This window comes from Vipera berus (assembly GCF_964194415.1).
Source record: "Vipera berus genome assembly, chromosome: Z".
Taxonomy (NCBI): domain Eukaryota; kingdom Metazoa; phylum Chordata; class Lepidosauria; order Squamata; family Viperidae; genus Vipera; species Vipera berus.
The window spans coordinates 102,950,565-102,974,491 of NC_138205.1; the positions used below are offsets into that span (position 1 = coordinate 102,950,565).

A 23,927-nucleotide genomic window follows, 5' to 3' on the forward strand; every position below is an offset into this window, starting at 1 on the left:
AACTGCACAACAGTCTCTTTTTCTCAAGTCAAGATTTAAATAATCCCGATACTCCCATGCAACACCTCTACTCCGCGAGCTGCATTGGCTTCTGGTTGCCCTTCGGGTGAGATTCAAGGTGCTGGTGATGACCTATAAAGCCCTAAATGGCGAGGGTCCGGGATATCTGAGGGAACACCTGCTGCTGGCATCAAGCTCCCTTCATCCAGTGCGCTCCCACAGGAAGGGACTTCTCAGGGTGCCGCCGGTAAAAGATTGCCGGCGGGTAACACCCAGGGGGAGGGCCTTCTCAGTGGGTGCGCCTGCCCTCTGGAACCAGCTGCCCATGGAGCTTAGGACTGCCCCCGACCTCCGTTCATTCCGCCGGGACCTGAAGACCTGGCTCTTCGAGCTCTCTGGCCCAGGCTGAGAATTGTAATTTTAATTTTAATTGGGGTTTTTTACTTTTTCAGGGACTGTTGTAATTATTTTAATTGTTTTTAACTTTTGTATTTCTTGTTTTAAATACCCTGTAAACCACCCTGAGTCCTGCGGGAAAGGGCGGTATATAAATCCAATTAAATAAATAAATAAATAATAAATAAATGAATGAATGAATGAATGAATGAATGAATGAATGAATGAATGAATGAATAAATAAAATACCCAAATTGAGATTGCTCAATAAGCAGTATTTTCCTATCTGTTTTGAAAGATATTATCACCTGATTGCTCAACTCCTGTACTTCTTGGCTGACTAAATCAGCCACACTGGAACAGGTCCTCTCTTGAGAAGTAATTAATGATTACTAAAATGCAGGATGTGTTCCTGCCTGCTTAAAGGAGGAAGTTATGATACCACTATTGAAAATCAGATCGTTCCCTTGATCCAGAGATCTTGTTTAATTATAGTCAGTCACAAATATTTCACTGCTGAGTAAGAAGATCAAGAAAGCAGTGGCTTCAGAACTTCAGATATATTTTTAGCTGACCTGATTTTCGGAACACATTTCAGAGTTTTTATCCAGGACATGACACCAAAACTCTTTTGCTTACATGGTTAGATGACCTATGGCAGATTTGGAAAAAGGATACTGCTAAATTCTCTAAATCCCTTGCTAGCTTTTAATACTGTCTAGTATGGTATTCTCCTGTGCCATCTGCCAGGATTCGGCTTTGGGGATATTTCATAGTGCTTTTTGGTCCTCTCTGTAAACAAACTGAGAGCTGACCTCAGGGAAGGTATGAAAGAGGCATAATAGAAAAAGGAAGGAAGGAACAAGCTGTTAAGGAGAGATTTAGAGAAAATATTACACAAAAAGAGTAGGTTAATGTCTGACTTCCTTTTTCCTAAAGTCTAACAACACTGGTTCCATGTCCTGGTGTATTGTAATATGTACTTCCCATCACTGGTAGGCTCTGATATGAAACACAGACAGGAAAATACATAAACTAATGATCTGAAGACACTGAACAGAAGGTGACTGTGTGTAGAAAGCTGATAAGAGTTCACTGTTGGAATCTGATGTTTCGGGCCATCTCTATCTAGCTAGCTAGCTGAGCCTTTTCCAAACTGAATTATATATCCATCTCCAGATTTATTGGAATTATAACTTAGAATGTATAAACAGTAAAGAAAGAAAATGAGGAGATAATAAAGACATAAATTGTAAGAGACCCAAATAATTCTCGTACATCTCCACAAACCACAATTAAATGTTTCCTCCTTCCCCAAAAATATGGAGTAATCTTTGAGGTTTAAAAATTCAAGGTGCTGGTGATGACCTATAAAGCCCTAAATGGCATGGGTCCAGATTATCTCAGGGAGCACCTGCTGCCAGCATCAGCCTTCCATCGTCCTGTGTACTCCCACAGGGAGGGCCTCCTTAGGGTTCCGCTGGCGGGTGATTCCAAGGGGGAGGGCATTCTCTGTGGGCGCGCCTGCCCTATGGAATGAACTGTCAGTGGAACTTCGGACTGCCCCGGACCTTCGCTCGTTTCGCCGGGATCTGAAAACTTGGTTATTTGATCTTTCTGGCCTGGACTGAGGGGGTTTTAATTTAACTTTAAATTTTAAATTTTAATTTGTTTTAATTGTGGGCTAGTCTTAATTTAATTCTATTTTAATTGTATTTATTTGTATTGTTTTAATTCGCCCTGTAAACCGCCCTGAGTCCTTCGGGAATAGGGCGGTATATAAAATCAATCAATTAAATAAATAAATAAATAAAAATACATAATCTGAAACTAGTCGCTGGTATGTTGTCAGGTTTTAGGCTAGAATTGAAATAATGTTTTTTTTTTAAAAAATGTAAACATTTTTGTACTTGTTTAGCCTTTTATTTATTAATAGATGCTACTGATTGTAAACAATACTTATGTTTGCAGTTCAAATCATGCATTCTCAGCAGCAACCTGCAAGGGTTTATTTAATGACTGCATGATTGTGTAATTTTATTAAAGAATATCTCAAGTACTGTTCACAGTTGAGAATACCGTTTTGGCAACTGTATGGTAAAAGGCCAGTGAATTTGTAAAATATAAGATTTTGTAATAATTAAGTTTGTCTGGATGTTTTAGTATATCTGATTATTTGAGAAAAATAAGAACTCATTTAACTTATATTACTACCAGAGTTTTTCTATTTCTGGAAAATTACTTTCTTTTTATGACAAAAGAAGAAGAAAAATATCAAAATATCAAAGAACAAATCCTACTGGAGTTCCTTGAGAATAATGCAAGTCTTGTAAAAAACTAAAATTAAGATCAATGATAATACAGCAGAGACAACAGCACAAAATATCTTACCCATTCTTTCATTATTTATATAAATAACCGCTTTTAAAAGATATTTTATTAACATTTTCACTTTAAAATGGTCTATGTTTTATGAACAGGGAATGCTTCTAAGTGCAGTTATTGTGTTAATGTTCCTAATAATGAATTCAGTACGTAGTTTAATGTTTAATGTCATGATGAGACAGTTTCTATAACTGAAGATATAGGGGAGCAGGTGACCCCTCCTCAAAAAGCCTGTCCTGGACCCAGCTGTTTTAAACAACGTTCGCCCGGTCTCCAGCCTTCGCTTTCTTGCGAAGGTTGTTGAGAGCGTAGTGGCGCATCAACTTCCTCTGTTCCTGGAAGATGCTGATTATCTAGACCCATACCAATCGGGTTTCAGGCCCGGACACAGCACGGAAACGGCATTGGTCGCTCTGATGAATGATCTCTGGCGAGCTCGGGACAGGGGTTGTTCCTCTGTCCTAGTCCTATTAGACCTCTCAGCGGCTTTTGATACCATCGACCATGGTATCTTACTGCAGCGTCTCAGGAGGTTGGGAGTGGGAGGCACTGTTTTTCAGTGGTTCTCCTCCTACCTTCTGGAACGTTCACAGTCGGTGTTGGCGGGTGGGCAGAGATCGACCCCGAGACCTCTCATTTATGGAGTTCCTCAGGGGTCGGTCCTCTCACCTCTCCTGTTTAACATCTATATGAAGCCGCTAGGTGAGATCATCCATGGTTTTGGAGTATGCTGATGATACCCAGCTTTTCATCTCGACCCCAAACTACCCCAAACTTATCTATTCGAACAAGCCGGCCTGGTCTGATGGGTTTGGGGTTTTAACATTATTTTTAACTAACTTACTACATTGGGCACAATCATTTAACTTTAAATCTTGTATCCTGTATTCTTATTTTTATTGCCCTGTACACCGCCCTGAGTCCTTCGGGAGAAGGGCGGTATATAAATCAAATAAATAAATAAATAAATAAATAAATAAATAAATAAATAAGTTGATTATGAAATCATCTGTATCCAAGGACTATATTAAATTAAGAGAAAAAATGTTTTATTGCTGAAAAGCTAGAGTTCTATACTGAGAACTCCCTCCCTTTAAAATCCACTGAAACATGTAACCATGTAAAATGGTTAAAAAATAGAGTACTGGGATAAAATTATTCAATTCTGCAATGAATTATGAAACTCATTGGAGGACCCTCAGACACTAGCTAGTTGAGACACCATGCTAAACTACAGTTGGTCTAATTATGTTTTGCTTAGAATATTTTGCTAAATCATAAATCAGTTTTCATGCCCATGCCCAGTGATGAGACAATAAGATTCAATTGAGTCCATTCCTTTATTTATTTACACCTAATGGACAGAATCTTGCCAAACTAAAGTAAAAAACATTTTAGCACACTAAATATATTTGGAGAAGTCAAACTTCTTTCTCTTTCTCCATTCATCCTGGGACTACAGTCTCTGAATCTTCACCTTTTTCTGGGAAAGCTCTGAGTTAACAAAAGGCTTCTCTTCTGCTGCTGCAGTGTACATTTCATTCCAGGTGTGCTAAACCTGTTGGTTTGTATGATACATCAAGGGTCATACTTTAAACTAGGGCAGGATTAGAAATTATTCTAGGAAAAAGTTTCAGAAATGTTGTGGGGAGAAGTGGGTGCCTTAAGTAACTGAAAAGCTTAAGACAGCCATTTTGTCCTTTAAATCACTTCAAAATGTAAAACACCCAAATGTTTACCCAAGCTAGTTAGTACGGACGTGAGGGATAAATGAACCACCCAAACAATGTATTTCTTCTTCTGTCATAAAATAGGATTTATAATCCATAAACCACTTTATAATGCCTTGGTAAGGTCACACTTGGAATACTGCATCCAGTTTTGGTCACCATGATGTAAAAAAGATGTTGACACTCTAGAAAGAGAGCAGACAACAGCAACAAAGATGATCAGGGGACTGGAGGCTAAAACATATAAAGATTACTGGAATTGGGTATGTCTAGTTTAATGAAGAGAAGGGCGAGGGGTGACATGATAGCAGTGTTCCAGTATCTCAGGGGCTGCCACAAAGAAGAGGGAGTCAAGCTATTCTCAAAAGCCTTTGAAGGCAGGACAAGCAGTAATGGATGGAAACTAATCAAGAAGAGAAGCAACCTAGAACTAAGGAAAAATTTCCTGACGGTTAGAACAATTAATTAGTGGAACAACTTGCCTCCAGAAGTGGTGAATGCTCCAACATTGGACGTTTTAAAAAAGAGATTGGACAATCATTTGTCTGAAATGGTTTAACGTTTCCTGCTTGTTCAGGGGGTTGGACTAGAAGACCTCCAAAATCCCTTCCCACTCTGTTATTCTATTATATTCTAATAATGTGTGAGTGAGCGCCTGTTACTCATCCCAGCTTCTGCCAACCTAGCAGTTCGAAAGCACGTAAAAATGCAAGTAGAAAAATAGGGACCACTCCGGTGGGAAGGTAACAGCGTTCCGTACGCCTTTGGCGTCTAGTCATGCCGGCCACATGACCACGGAGATGTCCTCGGACAAGCGCTGGCTCTTCGGCTTTGAAACGGAGATGAGCACCGGCCCCTAGAGTCGGAAACGACTAGCACGCATGTGCGGGGGAACCTTTACCTTTACCTTTAATGTGTGTGGTCTGAATTAACTCCAAGCTTCAAGTTCCGTGTGAAATTTATAAAGATAAATGAACCCTTAACCCCAAACTCCAAATAGCCCCTCACCGCAAATAGAGGACATAAAAAACATCAACATAATTAAAGATATTTTTTCTGAAAATCTAAGCTGGTTTACAAATGATTTTAATTATAATCCATAGGCCAGAGTAGAAAATTATTGAAACTACTTTTGAGAACTAAAAAAAGTTTTAATATTTGAGAGTTAAACCAAGTATTAAAAGCTGCCAAGAGAAGAAGGAGGCCCAAGAGAATTGCATTCCCATTGTCCCATTCTCTCAAAAGGTCATCCACCAGCACAACTAATGAAGTTTATGGGCTCTATTCTGGCCTGAAACCCACTTCTTCTAGAGTGTCTGGAGTTTTGGAACTATGATAAAAATGAAGTTGGAGTCAGGTCTCAAATTATTCAATATAGTTGTATTCTGAGCCTTATTGATCAGGGGATGCACCTGACCACCCATTTACACACAAAAAAGCATTTATTACTGCTCAGGTCCAGCCTCCCATAGCCTTCTCATGAGTGGCCTTAAGGAACCCTGAAAGGCAGGAATCCAAGTAAGAGTGGCAAAGCTGAGGTTACAGAAAGCCTTTCTATTTCAAAAGGACTTCAAACTGATATAAGATCACTCCACAGAAGGAACTTCAGTCATCTCCACTGGTACTATCCCCGGTTCAACCCCATCTGAAAGTGAGAAATGTTATTTACCATTTGCTGTTTAAATTCTTTATTGCACCTCTTCACACATGCCTTTCCCCCAAAGTGAAAAGGGAATGAGCACCAGCAGATGCAATGGAAATGACAGAATGTTTCCTCGGTGTAGGCTCAAACATGGATTCTTACCAGTGTCCAGGCAGTTTCAAGAGAGATCGTCATTAAGATATGTTCAAGGTATCTTGGTTCATCTTCCTGAGCAACTCAGTAAATCAGTGAGATTCAGTGGATTTGCAAGAATAGGCTGCTCCATTGTAATCTAATCAAGTGCATTTCTTCTTCTTCTTCTTCTTCTTCTTCTTCTTCTTCTTCTTCTTCTTCTTCTTCTTTCCTCCTCCTCCTCCTCCTCCTCCTCCTCCTCCGTCAAGGGAGATACAAAGTTCTCATAATGTCTACCTTTATATATTAAGGGTTCCACTACTGCTTTATTTCCACAGGAGGTGGTATTTATTTGTTTAGAAAATTATATTTCAGAAACATTCTCTGATTCTGGTATCCCCAGTGACATCATAAGCACTAGTTTTATTTGCAGGCCAGGTTTGCTGTACCATTTAATATTCTCTCTCTCTCTCTCTCTTAAATTTTACATTTAAGTATTTAAAAAGCAATGTGGCGGCTGGGTTAATTGATAATTCAATGACATACAAATATCTTTAGTACAAGTCTCAAACTACCGTATTAAATATTTCTTCACTTTTCCCCTTAGTATTTACTGTCTCATGTTTAAACTAATACAATTCTTTTTTTAACAAGTTTTATTAGTTTTTCAGTTAAAATCTACATATTTAGAAAACATCACGATGACTGGGTAATCAGAGATTCAGTAACAGAGTTTTCAGTACATAATTCAGGTTACATTATCAAAACATCCTTCTCAATTTCCCTTAACATTTCATACAACCAGTTTAAACTAATAAATTTCCAGAAATAGCATGGTCAGTTGAAAAAATTGCTAATTCAATTTCATTGAAATATATCTATGTACTGTTATTAAAGTTTACCTAATTTTATTTTTAATTATATTATTCAAATTTAGCCTTTAACATCCCAAATAATATTCACAACCCAAATTTCCCTTATTTCATTACAGCAAAAACTATAGCATCTAACATGTACACAGTGGTTGAGTAGCTATGTTCTACCTAAGAAACATTGTTTGTTTCACATCCTAATACATCACACGTTACTGACAGGACCACAGCCTATGTTTATCTATCTACAACTATTTATACAAAACCAGATTCTGTTTTAAATTTTAGCTAATTCTTAATTCTTAAATAGAATAATCAAACGTCTTTTAACATCAAATGTGGGATCTATAAACCAAATTTCCATTATGTCAGTGCACAAATTATAATGTCTAAAATAAGCCTAATAGATACATAAACACATTCTAGTTCTCTCATAAACATTTTCTATCTTAGATCCTGATAGATCACTGATTACTAAAAGGATAGCCTTTAATGGTTCTCTAAGAACTCACTTTTTATATTTAACTCTGGCTTTCCTTTTTTGCCAATCAGGTTTCCAGACCAAGGCCTTCAAATTGTCAGATAGGTCTCCCTTCGCTCCAATACATATTATTTGAATCGAAGGAGGCCATCTAGCCATCAGTGAACCACAAAAACCAAACCATTTGTGTAATATATGTGAGTTAAACACTGTTAAACCTAGAGAAACGCAAGTGACAGCTTTTGACAGCTGACAGCTCCACACGCGGCTATCGCTGACAGCTCCACACGCGTCTACCGCTGACAGCTCCACACGCGGCTACCGATGACAGCTGAAACTGACAGCTGTGCATGCGGTCCACGCGGATTGGCTTACACCGAAACGGCGGGAGAATCCACAAGCGGGGATTGGCCAGAGGCTCGCCGGCACCACTATATAAGGGGTTTCAAAAACAGAGGCTCGCCGGCACCACTATATAAGGGGTTTCAAAAACATACTTGTTCGTTCCTGTGGAGGCAATAAACAGCTAATCATACCTAAGACTGCTGTCCTCTTTACCGGGAACCCACGGCAGATATTACAATCTGTAATCATTACTTTGTGGCCCTGTTAATTCTAGTCTCTGAATTTGCTCTAAAAACTTTATCTTCAGTTCGGTCTGGATTCCTCTTCCGTCTGGGTTCATCTGCTTTAAGTAAAGAGTCTTATCCAATTTTGTAATTAATGTTTGGCTATCCAGGCTTTCAGGAAACTCTTTGTTGATCTTCCACATCCTCTAAGTTAGCATCACTACTTGCACATAGTATACTTCTAAAGTTATAGGCTCTTTTGATGGAGTCAAAAGTTGAGTATTAAGTTTTCCCATAGTTTGTTGTTGGTCCTTAAGGTTATTTGCCATAGTGATAGTTCCTTGTACTTTTAGTTGTCAGTTCTTTGGATAGTTGTTGCTTATATTCCTCTGCCTCAGTAGTAATATCTTCAAATTTTGTTATATTCTGAAGTATAAATTCTTTAGTTGCAGTCTGGGTTTCAATTTGTGACTTAAGGTTGGCATGTAAATTATTAAATCTGGAGATAGACATCTCAGTGACTGTAGATTGTTTCAAGTATGAGGTTATAGTCAAGCAAGGTTTGTGGCTGATCATTCTCCATTTTGTAATAATTATAAATAGTCCTTGGTGGAGGCTATTTTTCAAACAAAAATCAGTAAGAGTCCACCTCCACAAGTCTAAGCCAAATTCATCTCCAGCTGTTTCAGGTTTTTATCTTAATGCCAAGGTCAGTCCAAAATGTAAGCAAGCTTGTTTGCCAATAGTATTCACTAAATATCCCCAGAGTACTTCAAATCCTTTTCAGATAGTATCTTTTTATTTCTTTTTTTGTCCCCTTTTTAGACTAATAGGTAGAATAGTCCATTTCTGTAAATATAGGAACTTTGGGCCAAAAGTAGAAAGGCAGTCCAATAAATTTAGACAAAGGCCGCTCTTAAGGAGGGTGGGGGGAAAAATCCCTTCCCTCTCTCCTCGCAGGGGGAAGCAAATTTGAGAAGCTTTTGGCAGGGAAAGTAGACAATTAGGAAAACAAGAAGGCAATTCTGACCCAGTTTTTAAGTGCTTTCAAGTGTTTTGTTGTGCTTTTGGCTTCGGCAGGAAACAGCTAAATGATGGGCCATGGGAGTGGCCGATCCCTTCTTCTTCGGTTCAGAGAGTAGCTCCAAGCCGACAAGAGGGCTGCCGCCCTTCTACTGCCGACTGGAAAGACCTCTCCCCCGCTCATCGCCCCTCCAGGGCGACTTTCGACCCCTTTACAGGGGCTCCCTGATGAACAAATCCAGGCGACACAAGGAATGGTTCCCTCGTGCGTCTGGCTGCACCAAAAATCCAGAACCACTAAATTAATACAATTCTTATTATAACGATTAAATACAAAAACATTCTTGCATTTATCAATAATTTTTAGCTTATACATATCCTGGTTATTTTACCATTCAGTCTTTATAGACAATCTATGTCCTAATTAGCTTTTCCCAATTTTAATTTCCCATTAATATTTAAACTTAACATTTCATATTAATTTCCAAGTTTTAAGAAACCAAAGTGCCCTTTATCACAATTCATCACAAAATCTAATATTCAGGATACACGTCTTATCTATTTAAATATATTCTATTTCTCACCATCTTATATAATCTAATTAATAATTCAGTGTAACATTCTTATTTTCTATTAATTTCCAAATGTCTTAAATTTAATTTCCAAAGTTTCTCTTGTTTCAACATCAAATACTAACAAATCGTCTGTCTATTTTTCCATCTTAATGTAGTTGTCCTGAAATATTTATCTTCCCTTCAGTCTGTTCTTCTTCTTGATCCTCAGATTTCTTCTGGTTTATATAGAAAGTCTTTTCCATTTTCAGTCCCTTTTCTGGGTTTTCTGTTAACTGTGTTTGTTGATCAGTTGAATCTTCTATCATAGTATTTGATTGTTGCACTTCTTCTATTACATTCTGTGTAGTTGTTTCTTTAGTTGTAATCAAAGTTTGTGTTCGTATATCTAGGCTGACATCTTGTTCTTTTCTGTAGCTTCTTATTTCATCAGAAGCTGTAAGAATAGTTTCATAAATTGCTTTCAACATAAAGAGAATCTGTTCCTGATCTTCATCCATGTTCTCTTAGTAGTGTGTTAAATTAAAAGCTTTACAATCAAAGAATGAAAATAATTTTGTCACTGGGCTTCTCACAGCTGATATCTGTTTTATCTATAGTCTGGGCTTCAAACCAAGTCTCTTTTATGCAATAATAAGTTGTAATATCAGGTTTAGCCACAAGATGTCACCCATAACGTTTAAGATTTTTTTAAGTCCAAAATTTTTTATAATCCTTTTTCCAATTTTACTTCTTTTTTGTAGTAAAAACCCAAATCTTCAATAAGAATAAGAAATCTTTTAGTCCTCGAATTTTAGAAAGATAGAAATCCAGTTAAAATCAGGTTATTCTTTCAGCATTTTAAACTCCCCTGGATAGTCAGTCCCCACTGTTTTTAGAGGGTGGGACAGAATTTCCATTCCCTCAGGGAAGAAAATACTTTGGGCAGTTTATACAGGTAGAAAAAATAGTTAGGATTGAAGAGAGGTTCAGATCTCACCCAGTGTGATGACCCAGGGCCCCAAAAGGAGACAAGCAGTCAGCTAGCAAAGAAACAGTTCTTTAATCATTGCCCAAGTTCTCCAAAAGCTCCCACAGAAGCTGGCAAGAGTTCAAGCAAACACACATAGGCAAGACAGATAACACAAAAATGGAACATAAATAATCCTTCCAACTCTCGCCCTGCCTGCAGTCTGCAAGGGAAGACTCAGAAATATCTTCTGTGGCTGAAACAGGAAACTGACCAGTCCGAACTCCAAGGTGACCAGGCTAGACAAGGCACAATTCACATCTCCAGATAACAAATACCCCATCCCACAGCATCTCCTTATATCTTAGTCCCCAGGTGTGCCTTGTGAAGTGAGCCTCCAAGCAAATGAGCCTGCCTCCGTTGTTTGCTCCTCCTCTGCTCTCCTTGCTCTGGGATCAGGTGGTGGGACCTTGCTCCTCGCTTGCACTATGCCTTTCCTATTGCAAACCTGAAGAGCCCTGGCCTGCCTCAGCCTGCTCTTCCCCACAGTCCTCCGAAGCCACAGACACCCCCTCCTGGGCCTCAATAAAGCACTCCATGTCATCCTCAGAGTCAGGCTCGGATGGAGGCATGACACCCAGTCTCATCTGCGCTTCTTTATAGGTGCCTGGTGGTAAGTTTGACTTCGGCTGTCTGCAGCCTAGTGACGGGCCATATTTCTATGGCCGGTCTTTCATCCGCCGGTGTGGAGGGCTGACCTGGATCAAGCAGAAGGGCTACTGCCCTCCCGCGAACAAGCAGGGGTCCCCTCCTTGCTTGTTGCCCCTACAGGGTGATTTTCGACCCTTTCCAGGGTCCCCCAGCAGGGTGAAATCAGACGTGGAAGCCCGAGCTTGTCTTCCAATGGCTGCGGCAGCCGCAGCGGCAAACCGGAAGTTAATTTTTCATTTGATTTTTATTACCTTCCTACAATCCTTTGTTGATTGAAATATTTCCATCAATTACTACATACCTTATTTTATTATTTACTGGAATTGTAGAATAAACAAACATACATAATATTCCTTAGCACTAAGTTTACAATGTACCATTATTGATATTTTATGAAAGCAAGACATCACTATCTCTATGTTCAGGGGAGATAACAAAAGAGGACAAGCAGTTCTGATTAATTGTAACAAGTCTTTGTAACTTTTTTCCAAAGAGCATCTAAAACACCATCCAAACAAAGTATTAATCATGGTGAAGGAAGACCTCCCCCCTCCTCAGATAGAAGAAGAAATCTGAAGGCGGGAAGAAAATTTAATCACAACAGTTTAAATCTTTCCAAATAAGCCCTCATGAGTCCTTTTTAAATTAAAACAAACACTCTGTCTAGCTCATTTTCAGAACCCACAGCCTCAGACGAACCCAAGTGCCAACAAACGGGTGGAAAGTATCAACTTGAACAAACATTGAAGGTAAGCTTAACCACAGGAAGACTGACAGGATTAGAACACAAACACAGAAAAATACATAAAATTAATGAAACACATCAGATTCTTTCCTGAGACAGGGATTAACTTTTAACCTTTTTCCTAAACAAGACTGGATCAAGAAACTAGCCTAGCAATATGCACTGCTCCACGATTCAGGAATGACATTTTGAAAACTCAGAAATTCAACAAATCAAAATTGACAATTTTGAAAACCCTGGAAAAGTATAAAGACACACATTTGGAGACCACTCTTTCTAGCTAGCCAAGAAACTTTGCTGAATGTCACTCATCTTAGTTTTTTGCCATTAAAATACTTATTTCCAGCAGCTCTGCTTCAATTCAATTATTTCTCCAAAGCGCTGATAGTTGCGTCCCAGCTGGAAAAATCCCCAAGGGAGGGGCTCTTTCCTCTCCACAAGGGCAAATACAAAAAGTTCAAGCATATATTGAGTGACCTGAATCTGGAACAGCTAAAATGGTTACCTAGTAATTAGCAATAACCTTCCTCAGGTATTCTCAAAACATACTAGAAATTATGCAGAACAATACTAAAACAATAGTGAAGGGCTTAGAATAACTTCCTCTAAGTTCAACTATTGGGGTTTATTTTAAGTGTGGTTTACTGGATAAGCTAAAAATAATCCATACTGTGCCAAAATCAAACAATTTGTACTGATTGACCACAATGTAAAAATCCAGAGTGTTTTCTAAAATTGTTTTTTTTCCTATTAGGATTAATGCACTACATCTTCTATTTAATATTTAAACAACCCTGTATGCCTTTTACTTAAGCTTATCCCAACCTATTTTTTGCTAACCACATTCCTAATGCCAGTATTGCTTCTATGAATACTTAATAGCAACATAACTTACATCATTTTGTGATATTATCTAAGAAATACCCAGTGTTTGCTTCATTCTCTGACCAAAAAGCCAATCCCAAAGTAGCCAACTGGTTAGGTAATCGAAAGTTTCATACTACCTAACCAATTTACTGGCCATTTCTATAGAATAATAATAATAATAATAATAATAATAATAATAATAATAATAATAATAATAATAATAATAATAATAATAATAATAATAATAATAATAATAATAATAATAATAATAATAATAATAATAAGAAGAAGAAGAAGAAGAAGAAGAAGAAGAAGAAGAAGAAGAAGAAGAAGAAGAAGAAGAAGAAGAAGAAGAAGAAGAAGAAGAAGAAGAAGAAGAAGAAGAAGAAGAAGAAGAAGTTGGAAGGGACCTTGGAGGTCATCTACTCCAACCACCTGCTCAGGCAGGAAACCCTATACCAGTTCAGGCAAATGGCTGTCCAGTCTCTTCTTAAAAACTTCCAGTGTTGGAGCATTCACCACTTCTGAAGGCAGGATGTTCCACTGGTTAATTCTTCTAACTGTGAGGAAGTTTCTCCTTAGTTCTAGGTTGCTTCTCTCCTTGACTAGTTTCCATCTGTTGCTTCTTGTCCTGCTTTCAGGTGCTTTGGAGAATAGCTTGACTCCCTCTTCTTTGTGGTAGCCCCTGAGATATTGGAACACTGCTATCATGTCACCCCTCACCCTTCTCTTCATTAAACTACACATACCCAATTCCAGCAACCGTTCCCTATATGTTTTAGCCTCCAGTCCCCCAATCATCTTTGTTGCTCTTCTCTGTACTCTTTCTAGAGTCTTGACATCTTTTTTACATCGTGGTGACCAAAACTGGATGCAATATTCCAGGTGTGGCCTTACCAAGGCATTGTAAAGTGGTATTAGTACTTCATGTGATTTTGATTCTATTCCTCTGTTAATGCAGCCTAGCACTGTGTTGGCTTTTTTGGCAGCTGCAGCACACTGCTGGCTCATATTGAAGTGATTGTCTACTAGGACTTCGAGATCCCTCTCACAGTTACTACTATTGAGCAAGGTACCACCTATACTATACCTGTGCATTTGATTTTTCCTGTCTACATGTAGAACCTTACTTTTTTCACCATTGAATTTCATTTTGTTAGATAGCGCCCAGTGTTCGAGTCTGTCCAGATCCTCCTGTATTTTAAGCCTATCTTCTGGAGTGTTGGCTGTTCCTGCCAGCTTGGTGTCGTCTGCAAATTTGATGAGTTCCCCATCTATCCCCTCATCCAAACCATTAATGAAGATATTGAAGAGCACTGGGCTCAGAACAGAGCCCTGGGGCACCCCACTACACACCTCCTTCCATGTAGATGCAGTTCCATTGAGGACCACATGCTGAGTACGGCCTGTCAGCCAGCTACAAATCCATCTGGTGGTGATGCTATCTAACCCACATTTTTCTATCTTATCAAGTAGTAGGTTGTGATTTACTTTATCAAATGCCTTACTGAAGTCCAAGTAAATTATATCTACAGCATTCCTCTGGTCCACTAATTTTGTCACTTGGTCAAAGAATGTAATAAGATTTGTCTGGCATGATCTGTTTTTGACAAACCCAAGTTGACTTTTAGTGATGACTTTGTTTGCATCAAGGTGTTCGCTGATTTGTTGTTTGATTATCTTTTCCAGAATCTTCCCAGGTATTGAGGTCAGGCTGATAGGTCTATAGTTTCCTGGATCTATTTTACCCCTTTTTGAAGATGGAAACTACATCAACTCTCTTCCAGTCCTCTGGTAGTTCCCCAGTGCTCCAGGATCTTTGAAAAATATAGTTCAGTGGTTCTGAGATCACATCTGCCAGTTTCTTGAGAACTTTGGGGTGTAATCCATCTGGTCCTGGTGATTTGAACTCGTCTAGGCTGGACAGGTGCTCACTTACCATTTTTTTGCCTATCTTAACTTGCGTTTCTATTCTGTTTTTTATGGCACTGGTTTTGGTAGTTTGGACTGTTTTTTCCCTTTGTGTAAAGACAGATGCAAAAAACGAGTTAAATAGTTCTGCTTTCTCCCTGTTGCTTGTCACCTTCTTGCCACTTTCCCCCATTAATGGACCAATCATTTCCTTAACTTTTTTCTTGTTTTTTATATGTTGAAAGAAGCATTTTTTGTTATTTTTGACTTTGGTCGCAATCCTTAGTTCATTTTGAGCCTTAGCTTTCCTCACTTCATCTTTGCAGGCACAGGCTATTTGCTGATATTCTGAGTTCTGAATGATACATATTCTGACTGATACATTATCCTCTCCTGCTATTCCCTTGTAAAGGTAAAGTAAAGATTGTTGGGGGCAATTAAGCTGACTTTGTAATAATGCCGCTTGGGGGAGGGGTGTGAAAGCCCTAATAAGCAGGCATATACATAGAATGAAGGCTACTGCTAAGCTTGTAAGCTGCCCTGAGTCTTCGGAGAAGGGCGGGATATAAATGGAATTAAAATAAATAAAATTAAAATAAAGGTTCCCCCGCACATGCGTGCTAGTTGTTCCAACTCATCTCCGTTTCAAAGCCGAAGAGACAGCGCTTGTCCAAGGACGACTCCATGGTCATATGGCCGGCATGACTAGACACCAAAGGCGCATGGAACGCTGTTATCTTCCCACCATAGTGATCCCTATTTTTCTACTTGCATTTTTACGTTCTTTCGAACTGCTAGGTTGGCAGAAGCTGGGACGAGTAACAGGCGCTCACTCTGTTATGTGGCACTCGGGATTCGACCTGCCAAACTGCCGACCTTCCGATCGACAAGCTCAACGTCCTAACCCACTGAGCCACCGCATCCCTTCCCTTGTACTTGGCTTTATTCCTTCTGGAATAAAACAAGCAAAATGAAATTCAACCTTAAGCAAAAATTTTATATTCATAATTTTAACTACCAATATCAGTGATGGCGAACCTTTTAGAGACCGAGTGCCCAAACTGCAACCCAAAACCCACTTGTATATCGCAAAGTGCCAGGACTGCATCAGCATTGTGGTGCCTTCGGGGGGTTGGCAGGGAGGCACCTCTGAGTGCCACCTCTGGCACACAAAAAACGGGGGTGCAAAAATGGGCCACCGTGTGCAAGGTGTAAAAATGGCCACCGCCATGCAGCGGGGTGCAGATACAAGGCGCTGCACCACACAAGAACGGGGCACAGCTAGTATCACGCATGCGCTATCCCCACCCCATTCGCAGCAGGTGCGTGCTCGCAGGCCCGTGCGCGCATGCACACATGCAAAATGCTTCCTTTTCCCTTTTCTTCCAGTCCACCAATCAACAATGGTTGGTGACCTCTGCTCTACCACCTCTACTCAAGCTTGCTAGTTGGCCACTTTTCCTCCTTTGTGCTGGGCGGGGCTCCTGCTCTGGGCAGTGGTGACATCCTGATGGACCTGTTGCTGGTGGCGGTGGCACGTGTGCCAACAGAGAGGGCTCTGAGTGCCGCCTCTGGCATGCGTGCCATAGGTTCGCCACCACTGACCAATATGATCACTGATACTTAAACAGGATTTTTTAAAATAAATATATTGCATTTTTTTCTTTGTAATCCTAGATATGCTGCAGATAGTTACTATAGGACTATATTAAATTAAATACCCTGCTGTTCTGAAAGTCTTAGTGAACAAAAAAAAATGTGATAGAGAATTCCTTAATACACTAAATCTATCTAGAATTATTAATACATATCAGGTGACAAGACTAGCGTCTTAACCGCTGAGCCATCAAGCCACCCCATTATTCTAAAGCATTCTGGTTTTAATTAATAAAAATGTTTACTTAAAACAAATAAATGGTAACTAAATATTTAACATCTATTGGCCACTTTAAATGGTGCATTACAAGACCCTCTGCTCCAGGCCCTAATCTCTACCCTTCAACACAGTCGCCTCCAGTTAGTTCCAGTCAGGGGGCCTCTCTTTCGCCCAGGGGTCTTCAAACCTGGCCCTTTTATGACTTGCGAACTTCAACTCCCAGAATTCCTCAGCCAGGCATGCTGGCTGGGGAATTCTGGGAGTTGAAGTCCACAGGTCATAAAAGGGGCAATTTTGAAGTCCCCTGCTTTAGCCCAACCACTGGCCAGAGACGTAGATGGTGGCTAAACAGGGAAGGAAGAGGAGCTGAATGGTGAAGCAGGAGAAAGAGCCTGTCATTTCTCTGCTGTAGAGTACATCAGCGCATCAGCTTTTGCTAGGCTGATTTTGAGTACAATTCTGCCACTTTCAGAAGAGCAACAAAGCCATACTGTGTTTAAAAATAACTTGAAAATAGCAAACAATTACGGGGGAAGCAGTTTCTACTGTAATGAATATCTATGGCAAAATAGGAAACATCAAAGGAGAAAGCAAATGTTAGATGATTATCATTTTCTGCTAACCTCAAATTTGGGTGGATTGCACTTTAATTTGGTTGTGGGAATGAGCCCATAGAGCCACAAGTGATTTTTGCAGATTTCTAACAACTATGGAGCTTCAGAAGCACCACTGACTTCTGCCCAAACAATCCAAATTACAAATGCTTATACGCTTAGGTAGATATTTTTTTTATTTCTGCCAATAAGAACAGATGTGTTTCACAATACTATATCCTGCAGCATATAATAATGAATAATTGTAACAATGGCATGAAGCATTACTAAAGCAACTGATTCAAGTAGGCTTTGCAGTGTCTTAATAAGACATTTCAGTACTTAAATGTTTCCTGCGGGGGACGGGGGAATTAAAGGAATTGCCACAGTATTAGAAGTTCCTACTGAGGTGCAGCACTTTTGGCCTTCTTAAATCTGAATTTCTCCAACTATATGAAGGAATAATAATAAAACTCCGAGTAGATAAACCGGGCGATCTGTGTGATTCCAGATTTAACAAACTTTGTAACATAATCCGAACAATGATCCAAAACTTTTTTCACCAAGCGATCTTGAGGCAACCTGACCATAGACAAACCTAATTTCAGATTCTGCCCCCTGCCACTTCCCTATAACCAATTCAGCGAATAAAAGGATAAAAGCTAGTTTTGCCTTCCGCATAGATCTAAAAAACAAGTACCTTTCTCAGAGACGTTCTTAATGCAAAATGATCTTCGGTGTATATTAGGTGACCTCCGGACAGGGTGCCATTACTATAAGGGCGGTTGTTCGGATTAAGCGACCAACTTTCTGGAAAACCTGCAATTGAGGCTCCAACAAAACGTAGCAGCGGTAGTTTTAACAACTTCATTAGGTCTTTACGACTGAAAAAAGAATTCCGAGGAAGCGCCATGCTGTTGAGTAAAGCACGACGAACGCATGCGTTGTAGTTAGAAAACGGCAACTAGTGACGGTGGATTATCCTCGAATGCGGTTGTTTCGCTTCTATAAAGCAGTTATACTGCGCTGGGTCTTTAATAAATTACACAACTGCTGACGTAGAGGAATACAGAACAGTAACTGACACCGGAGAATTACCCAATTTTATAGACAGACAGACAGACAGACAGATAGATAGATGATAGATAGATAGATAGATAGATAGATAGATAGATAGATAGATAGATAGATAGATAGATAGATAGATAGATAGATAGATAGATAGATAGATAGATAGATAGATAGATAGATAGATAGAGCTAGAAGGGACCTTAAAGGTCTTCTAGTCCAGCCCCCACCCCCCACCCCCCAAGCGCGCGCTCAAGCAGGAGAACCTATGTGTCTGTCTAGCGGCTCTAGCCTCTTAAAAATCTCCAGTGTTGGAGCGCCCACAATTTCTGATGGCAAGCTGTTCCACTGGTTAATTGTCCTCGCAGTCAGGAAGTTCTCCTTAATTCCAGGTTGCTTCTCTCTGATCAAATGATAGTTGTTTTTTGTATTTCCAAAAATTGTGAAAAGTGGAGGATCGCTAGAATCGCAGATTCAAGAGATTCGACTCACCCTACCAGATGGAGTATTACATGAGCAAACTCTTGTTTCAAAATGGCTAAAAGAATAGAGAACTTTGAACATAAAGGGGCTCTACAAGAAGAGGGATAAGAGATTTAAGTAGTATAGTATGTTTTACAATATATGAAATGTAAAAATATTGGGAAGATGTAATTTTTATAAATATAAGTGAAATATAAACTGATCAGAAAGGATGTTATATGCAGATACTATAAGATAGATAAGAAATACAGTATTTTATAATGTATGAAATGTGAAAATATTGGGATGGTGTACTTAAATGGAAAAATTTGGATATTTACATGACTAACTTTAAGAAAATTATGATTAAGAATGGGTTGAATATAAAGGGGAAATTAAGCTTAAACAAAAACTATGAAAATAGGATGCATGGTGAACTAATGAGATGATGTCTATAAGAATAATATAAGCTGATGATAAATTATCATCTGTACAAACATGAAAAATGTTTATATTTAATTATTTATACATTGAAAATATTAAGAATTATATCTGTTTAAGGTTGAAGAAGGAGAATACAATTGGGAGAAGGGAAGATCAAAGAAATTTATTATTAATTAATATACTAATTATGGAATTATAAAAATCAATCATTATTGACTGTTAATTAATTATTACTGTCTTTTTTTCAAATATATAAACCAAGACAACATGCTGTACACCAGGCACTGGAGATTGTTATTGTAAAAAACCAATAAAAAAATTTTTAAAAAAATATTTTAAGACAAGGTGATCACTCAGATGCTGTATAAAACAGACTGGGACTAGAATGTTATTGTCCAACTGGATGTATTCCAAAACAGGAAGGTTTTAGATTCTCCTCAGGTATACTTGCTGCCTATTTAAGAACAGAGTTAAGGCCAGTCTCCATCATGGTAAGAATATATCTTTTATTGTTGGGGCACTATGAGAAGCTTGAAAGAGCTCAAGAATCCCATTTTTCAAAGTCTGTTTTCTCAGTTGCTAAGTTGGGAACCAATGGAAGAACTTTTATCACCCATCGTACAAATGTACCTTTGGGAAAACATGTTTCTTGGAACAGAGAAAATATTAGAGATTGGCTTTTCAAAAGTAATATCAATAAAGATGCCATGTAGTATAATCATCCAAATTTTCATCTTGGTCTCACCATTATAAAATATATAAAAGCCTCTCCCACTGGTTAACACTACCAGTACTTCGCTGTGATAAGCTTTAATGTCCTTTCACTTGCAAATTGTGTTCTCCACATATCTTGAAGGGAGATTTCATAAATCCCTGTCAAATAAGGTCTCTTTTCATGGAATGGAACAACTCGCCACAGTCAACTCCTATGGGGTCCCAAGGATGCTTTTCAAAAGAGACACTGAACTTTCTAGTTTTTTCCTTGAAAATGTTTCGCTTCTCATCCAAGAAATTTTTTCAGTTGAATGGTGGGGAATGGAAGTCATTACTTGAAGAATATAAATCCGAGGGATTTATAGACTCCGAGGGATCTCGGAGTCTTAGTAGACAATCACTTCAATATGAGCCAGCAGTGTGCTGCAGCTGCCAAAAAAGCCAACACAGTGCTAGGCTGCATTAACAGAGGGATAGAATCAAGATCAAGTGAAGTACTAATACCACTTTACAATGCTTTGGTAAGGCCACACCTGGAATACTGCATCCAGTTTTGGTCACCACGATGTAAAAAAGATGTCGAGACTCTAGAAAGGGTACAGAGAAGAGCAACCAAGATGATTAGGGGGCTGGAGGCTAAAACATATAGGGAACGGTTGCTGGAATTGGGTATGTGTAGTTTAATGAAGAGAAGGGTGAGGGGTGACATGATAGCAGTGTTCCAATATCTCAGGGGCTACCACAAAGAAGAGGGAGTCCAGCTATTCTCCAAAGCACCTGAAAGCAGGACAAGAAGCAACGGATGGAAACTAGTCAAGGAGAGAAGCAACCTAGAACTAAGGAGAAACTTCCTGACAGTTAGAACAATTAACCAGTGGAACAACCTGCCTCCAGAGGTGGTGAATGCTCCAACACTGGAGGTTTTTAAGAAGAGACTGGACAGCCATTTGCCTGAAATGGTATAGGGTTTCCTGCCTGAGCAGGGGGTTGGACTAGATGACCTCCAAGGTCCTTTCCAACTTTTTATTATTATTATTATTATTATTATTATTATTATTATTATTATTATTATTATTATTATTATTATTATTATTATTATTATTATTATTTTTGCTCTGCTGTCATTTAACAGAATAACAGAGTTGGAAGAGGCCTTAGAGGTCTTCTAGAACATAAAACATAGAATAACAGAGATGGAAGGGACCTTGGAAGTCTTCAAGTCCAACCTCCTGCTTGAACAAGAGACCCTATACCATTTCAGACAAATGGTTGTTCAGTCTCTTTTTGAAAGCTTCCAGTGATGAAGCAACTGCAACTTCTGAAGGCAAGCTATTCCATTGGTTGACTGCTTTCACAGTTAGGAAATTTCTCCTTAGTTCTAGTCTAATCTCCAGCTCAAGCAGGAGACCCTATACCATTTCAGACAAATGGCTCTCCAATCTCTTCTTTAAAATCTCTAGTTAAAAAGAACCTACAACTTCTGAGGCAAGCTGTTCCACAGATTAATTGTTCTCACTCTTAGGAAATTTCTCCTTAGTTCTATGTTGGAACTTTCTTTGATAAGATTCCATCTTGCTTAAGGGTAGAGCATCTTCTCTTGCCTTCAGGTGCTTTGAAGAATAGGTTGACCACCTCTTTGTGACAGCCCTTTCGATGTTAGAAGACTGCTATCATGTCACCCCTGGTCCTTCTCTTCATTCAACTAGACATACCCAATTCCTGCAACCATTTAGCCTCCAGTCCTCTAATCATCTTTGTTGTTCTTCTCTGCACTTTTTCTCAGGTCTCAAATTTTTTTGTATCATGGTGATCAAAACTGGATGTAGCTGTAGTATTCCAAGTATGGTCTCATCAGTGCAATATAAAGTGGCACTAGCACTAGCACCCCCACATGATCTTGATACTATCTGTTATGTATATAGGGAATGTTTCCGCAGTAGTGAGCCACTGACACCACCAGGTGGCATGGTACCCTGGCAAGATTGGCAGGGTAGTCCTTGGCGGGAAATCCAGATAAGGGGATTGGTCCCAGGTATACCTGGCTAGGTATATAAGAGGGGCTAATGGCCCTTTGTCTGGAGTCATGTGTTAACTTCAATAAAGGTCTATTATGCTGAACCCTGTTGTCCGGAGTCATCCATGTGGTCCAGAACTCACTACACAATAGTGGCGACAAGGGTGGGATGCTGCTTCATGCAGATCTGAAGTCACTTGGAAAGGAGGAAAGGCAAATCTTTCCCGAGAAACCTTCCAAGCGAAGCAGTATCCACAGACCGGGTGCACCATGGTGAGGTTCGGACACACCAGCGAATTCCGTTTTAACATTGACAAGCCCGAGCGGTGGGAAGCGCACCTGGGATGGATCGAAGGGTTCCTGCTGATCAACAAGATCACAGAAGACCAGATGAAAGCAGCAGCCCTGCTGTGCCTCAGCAGCCAGGATGTATACGATGTGGCCATCAGATTGTGCGCACCGACACCCATCGCATCCATCCCATATGATGAACTCAAGGATAAGCTAGCTGAACATTTCATGCCATCCAGGGCTCCAATTTTTTGGCGTTTCCAATTTTCCCAGCGCATCCAGCTCCCGGGTGAGACAACATCACACTATGTCGCGGCTCTGAGACAGGCTGCCCGTTTGTGTAAGTTCCCTGATCTCGAAGATAGAATTCGAGACCAGGTGGTGTTCGGGCTTAGAGACCATCAGTGCCGACAAAAAATCCTCGCAAAACCGCCGATGAATCTGTGAGAAGTCCTAGACAAGGTAATGGCTCACAAGGCAGCCAATGGCACCGGCAAGCCCACACACCGTCCTGGCAGCAGCCCAGGAGTGACAATACATCATGAATGTGCCACGAACAGCGGATACGGAGAAACGGACGGAGAGGCAGAGATAGATGTGGTCCAGCAAAGGCCCGGTAAACAGCCAACGCGGCGGGACAACGACGGAAGCCAACGAAAATACACATTGGTCAGCAAAAGCACCGCTTGCAGCTGCAGCTGCAGAGAACCAAGAGCAACCAACTACGCCAGCCAAAAATGTGCCAGCTGCAGAGGAAACCATCCGAGAGCGACCTGCAGATTCAGATCTGAAAAATGTCGCTCCTGCGGCAAGACGGGGCACATCGCAGCCATCTGCCGGAACCACAACTGGGACAGCTTGAACGAATTACAAGCCATGGCGTCGGCACTCGAAGGTACTGGGTCCCTGCAGCGCATATCACCGAAATCTGGGGGGAGCAGGCGGACCATGTCTCGTACGGAGATACACCATTTGCTCAAGCCTAAAATTACAATACAGGTCCATCTGCAAGGGGTACCTTGCACGATGGAGCTTGACTCTGGTTCCACAGTCTCAATTATTTCATGTGAGACATTTAAAGGAATTTGCTACCAGAGCAAGTGGAGAATCCCTTTAAAGCCCACCACATTGCTGCTGTCCGACTTTCAGCATTCCCCCATTAAAATCAGGGGAAAGGCCACCGTGATTGTGGGGTTCAAGGAATTCCAGGGTCCATTGGACGTCCTGGTGACCGACGGGTGGAGGACCAGTCTAGTGGGGCTGGACTGGTTCGATGCCCTGGGCATTTGGTTGGAGGGAGTACATAACATCCAACCCAAAAGTCTTGAATTCATCTGCAAAACATTTGCAGACGTATTCGATGACAAGCTGGGTAAATACACGCCCCCCCCATTAAATTTAAGCTAAACCCAGGGGTCTTACCCATTCGCATCAAGCCCCGGAGAGTCCCATTCGCTCTCAAGCAAATGATTGAGAGCGA

General features: G+C 40.0%; 1 protein-coding gene across 1 annotated transcript in view; it reads right to left on the reverse strand.

The window, feature by feature from the left end:
- The window catches only part of LOC308678402 (putative acyl-CoA dehydrogenase 6), a 72,258-nt gene extending 53,848 nt beyond the window's left edge, over positions 1 to 18,410 (reverse strand). Inside the window, exon 1 of the mRNA XM_081345564.1 lies at positions 18,155 to 18,410. Within this exon, the coding sequence (XP_081201690.1) occupies positions 18,155 to 18,367 (213 nt within the window). The 5' untranslated portion in view covers positions 18,368 to 18,410. The remainder of the gene's footprint in view (positions 1 to 18,154) is intronic.
- Between the last annotated feature and the right edge of the window lie 5,517 nt (positions 18,411 to 23,927).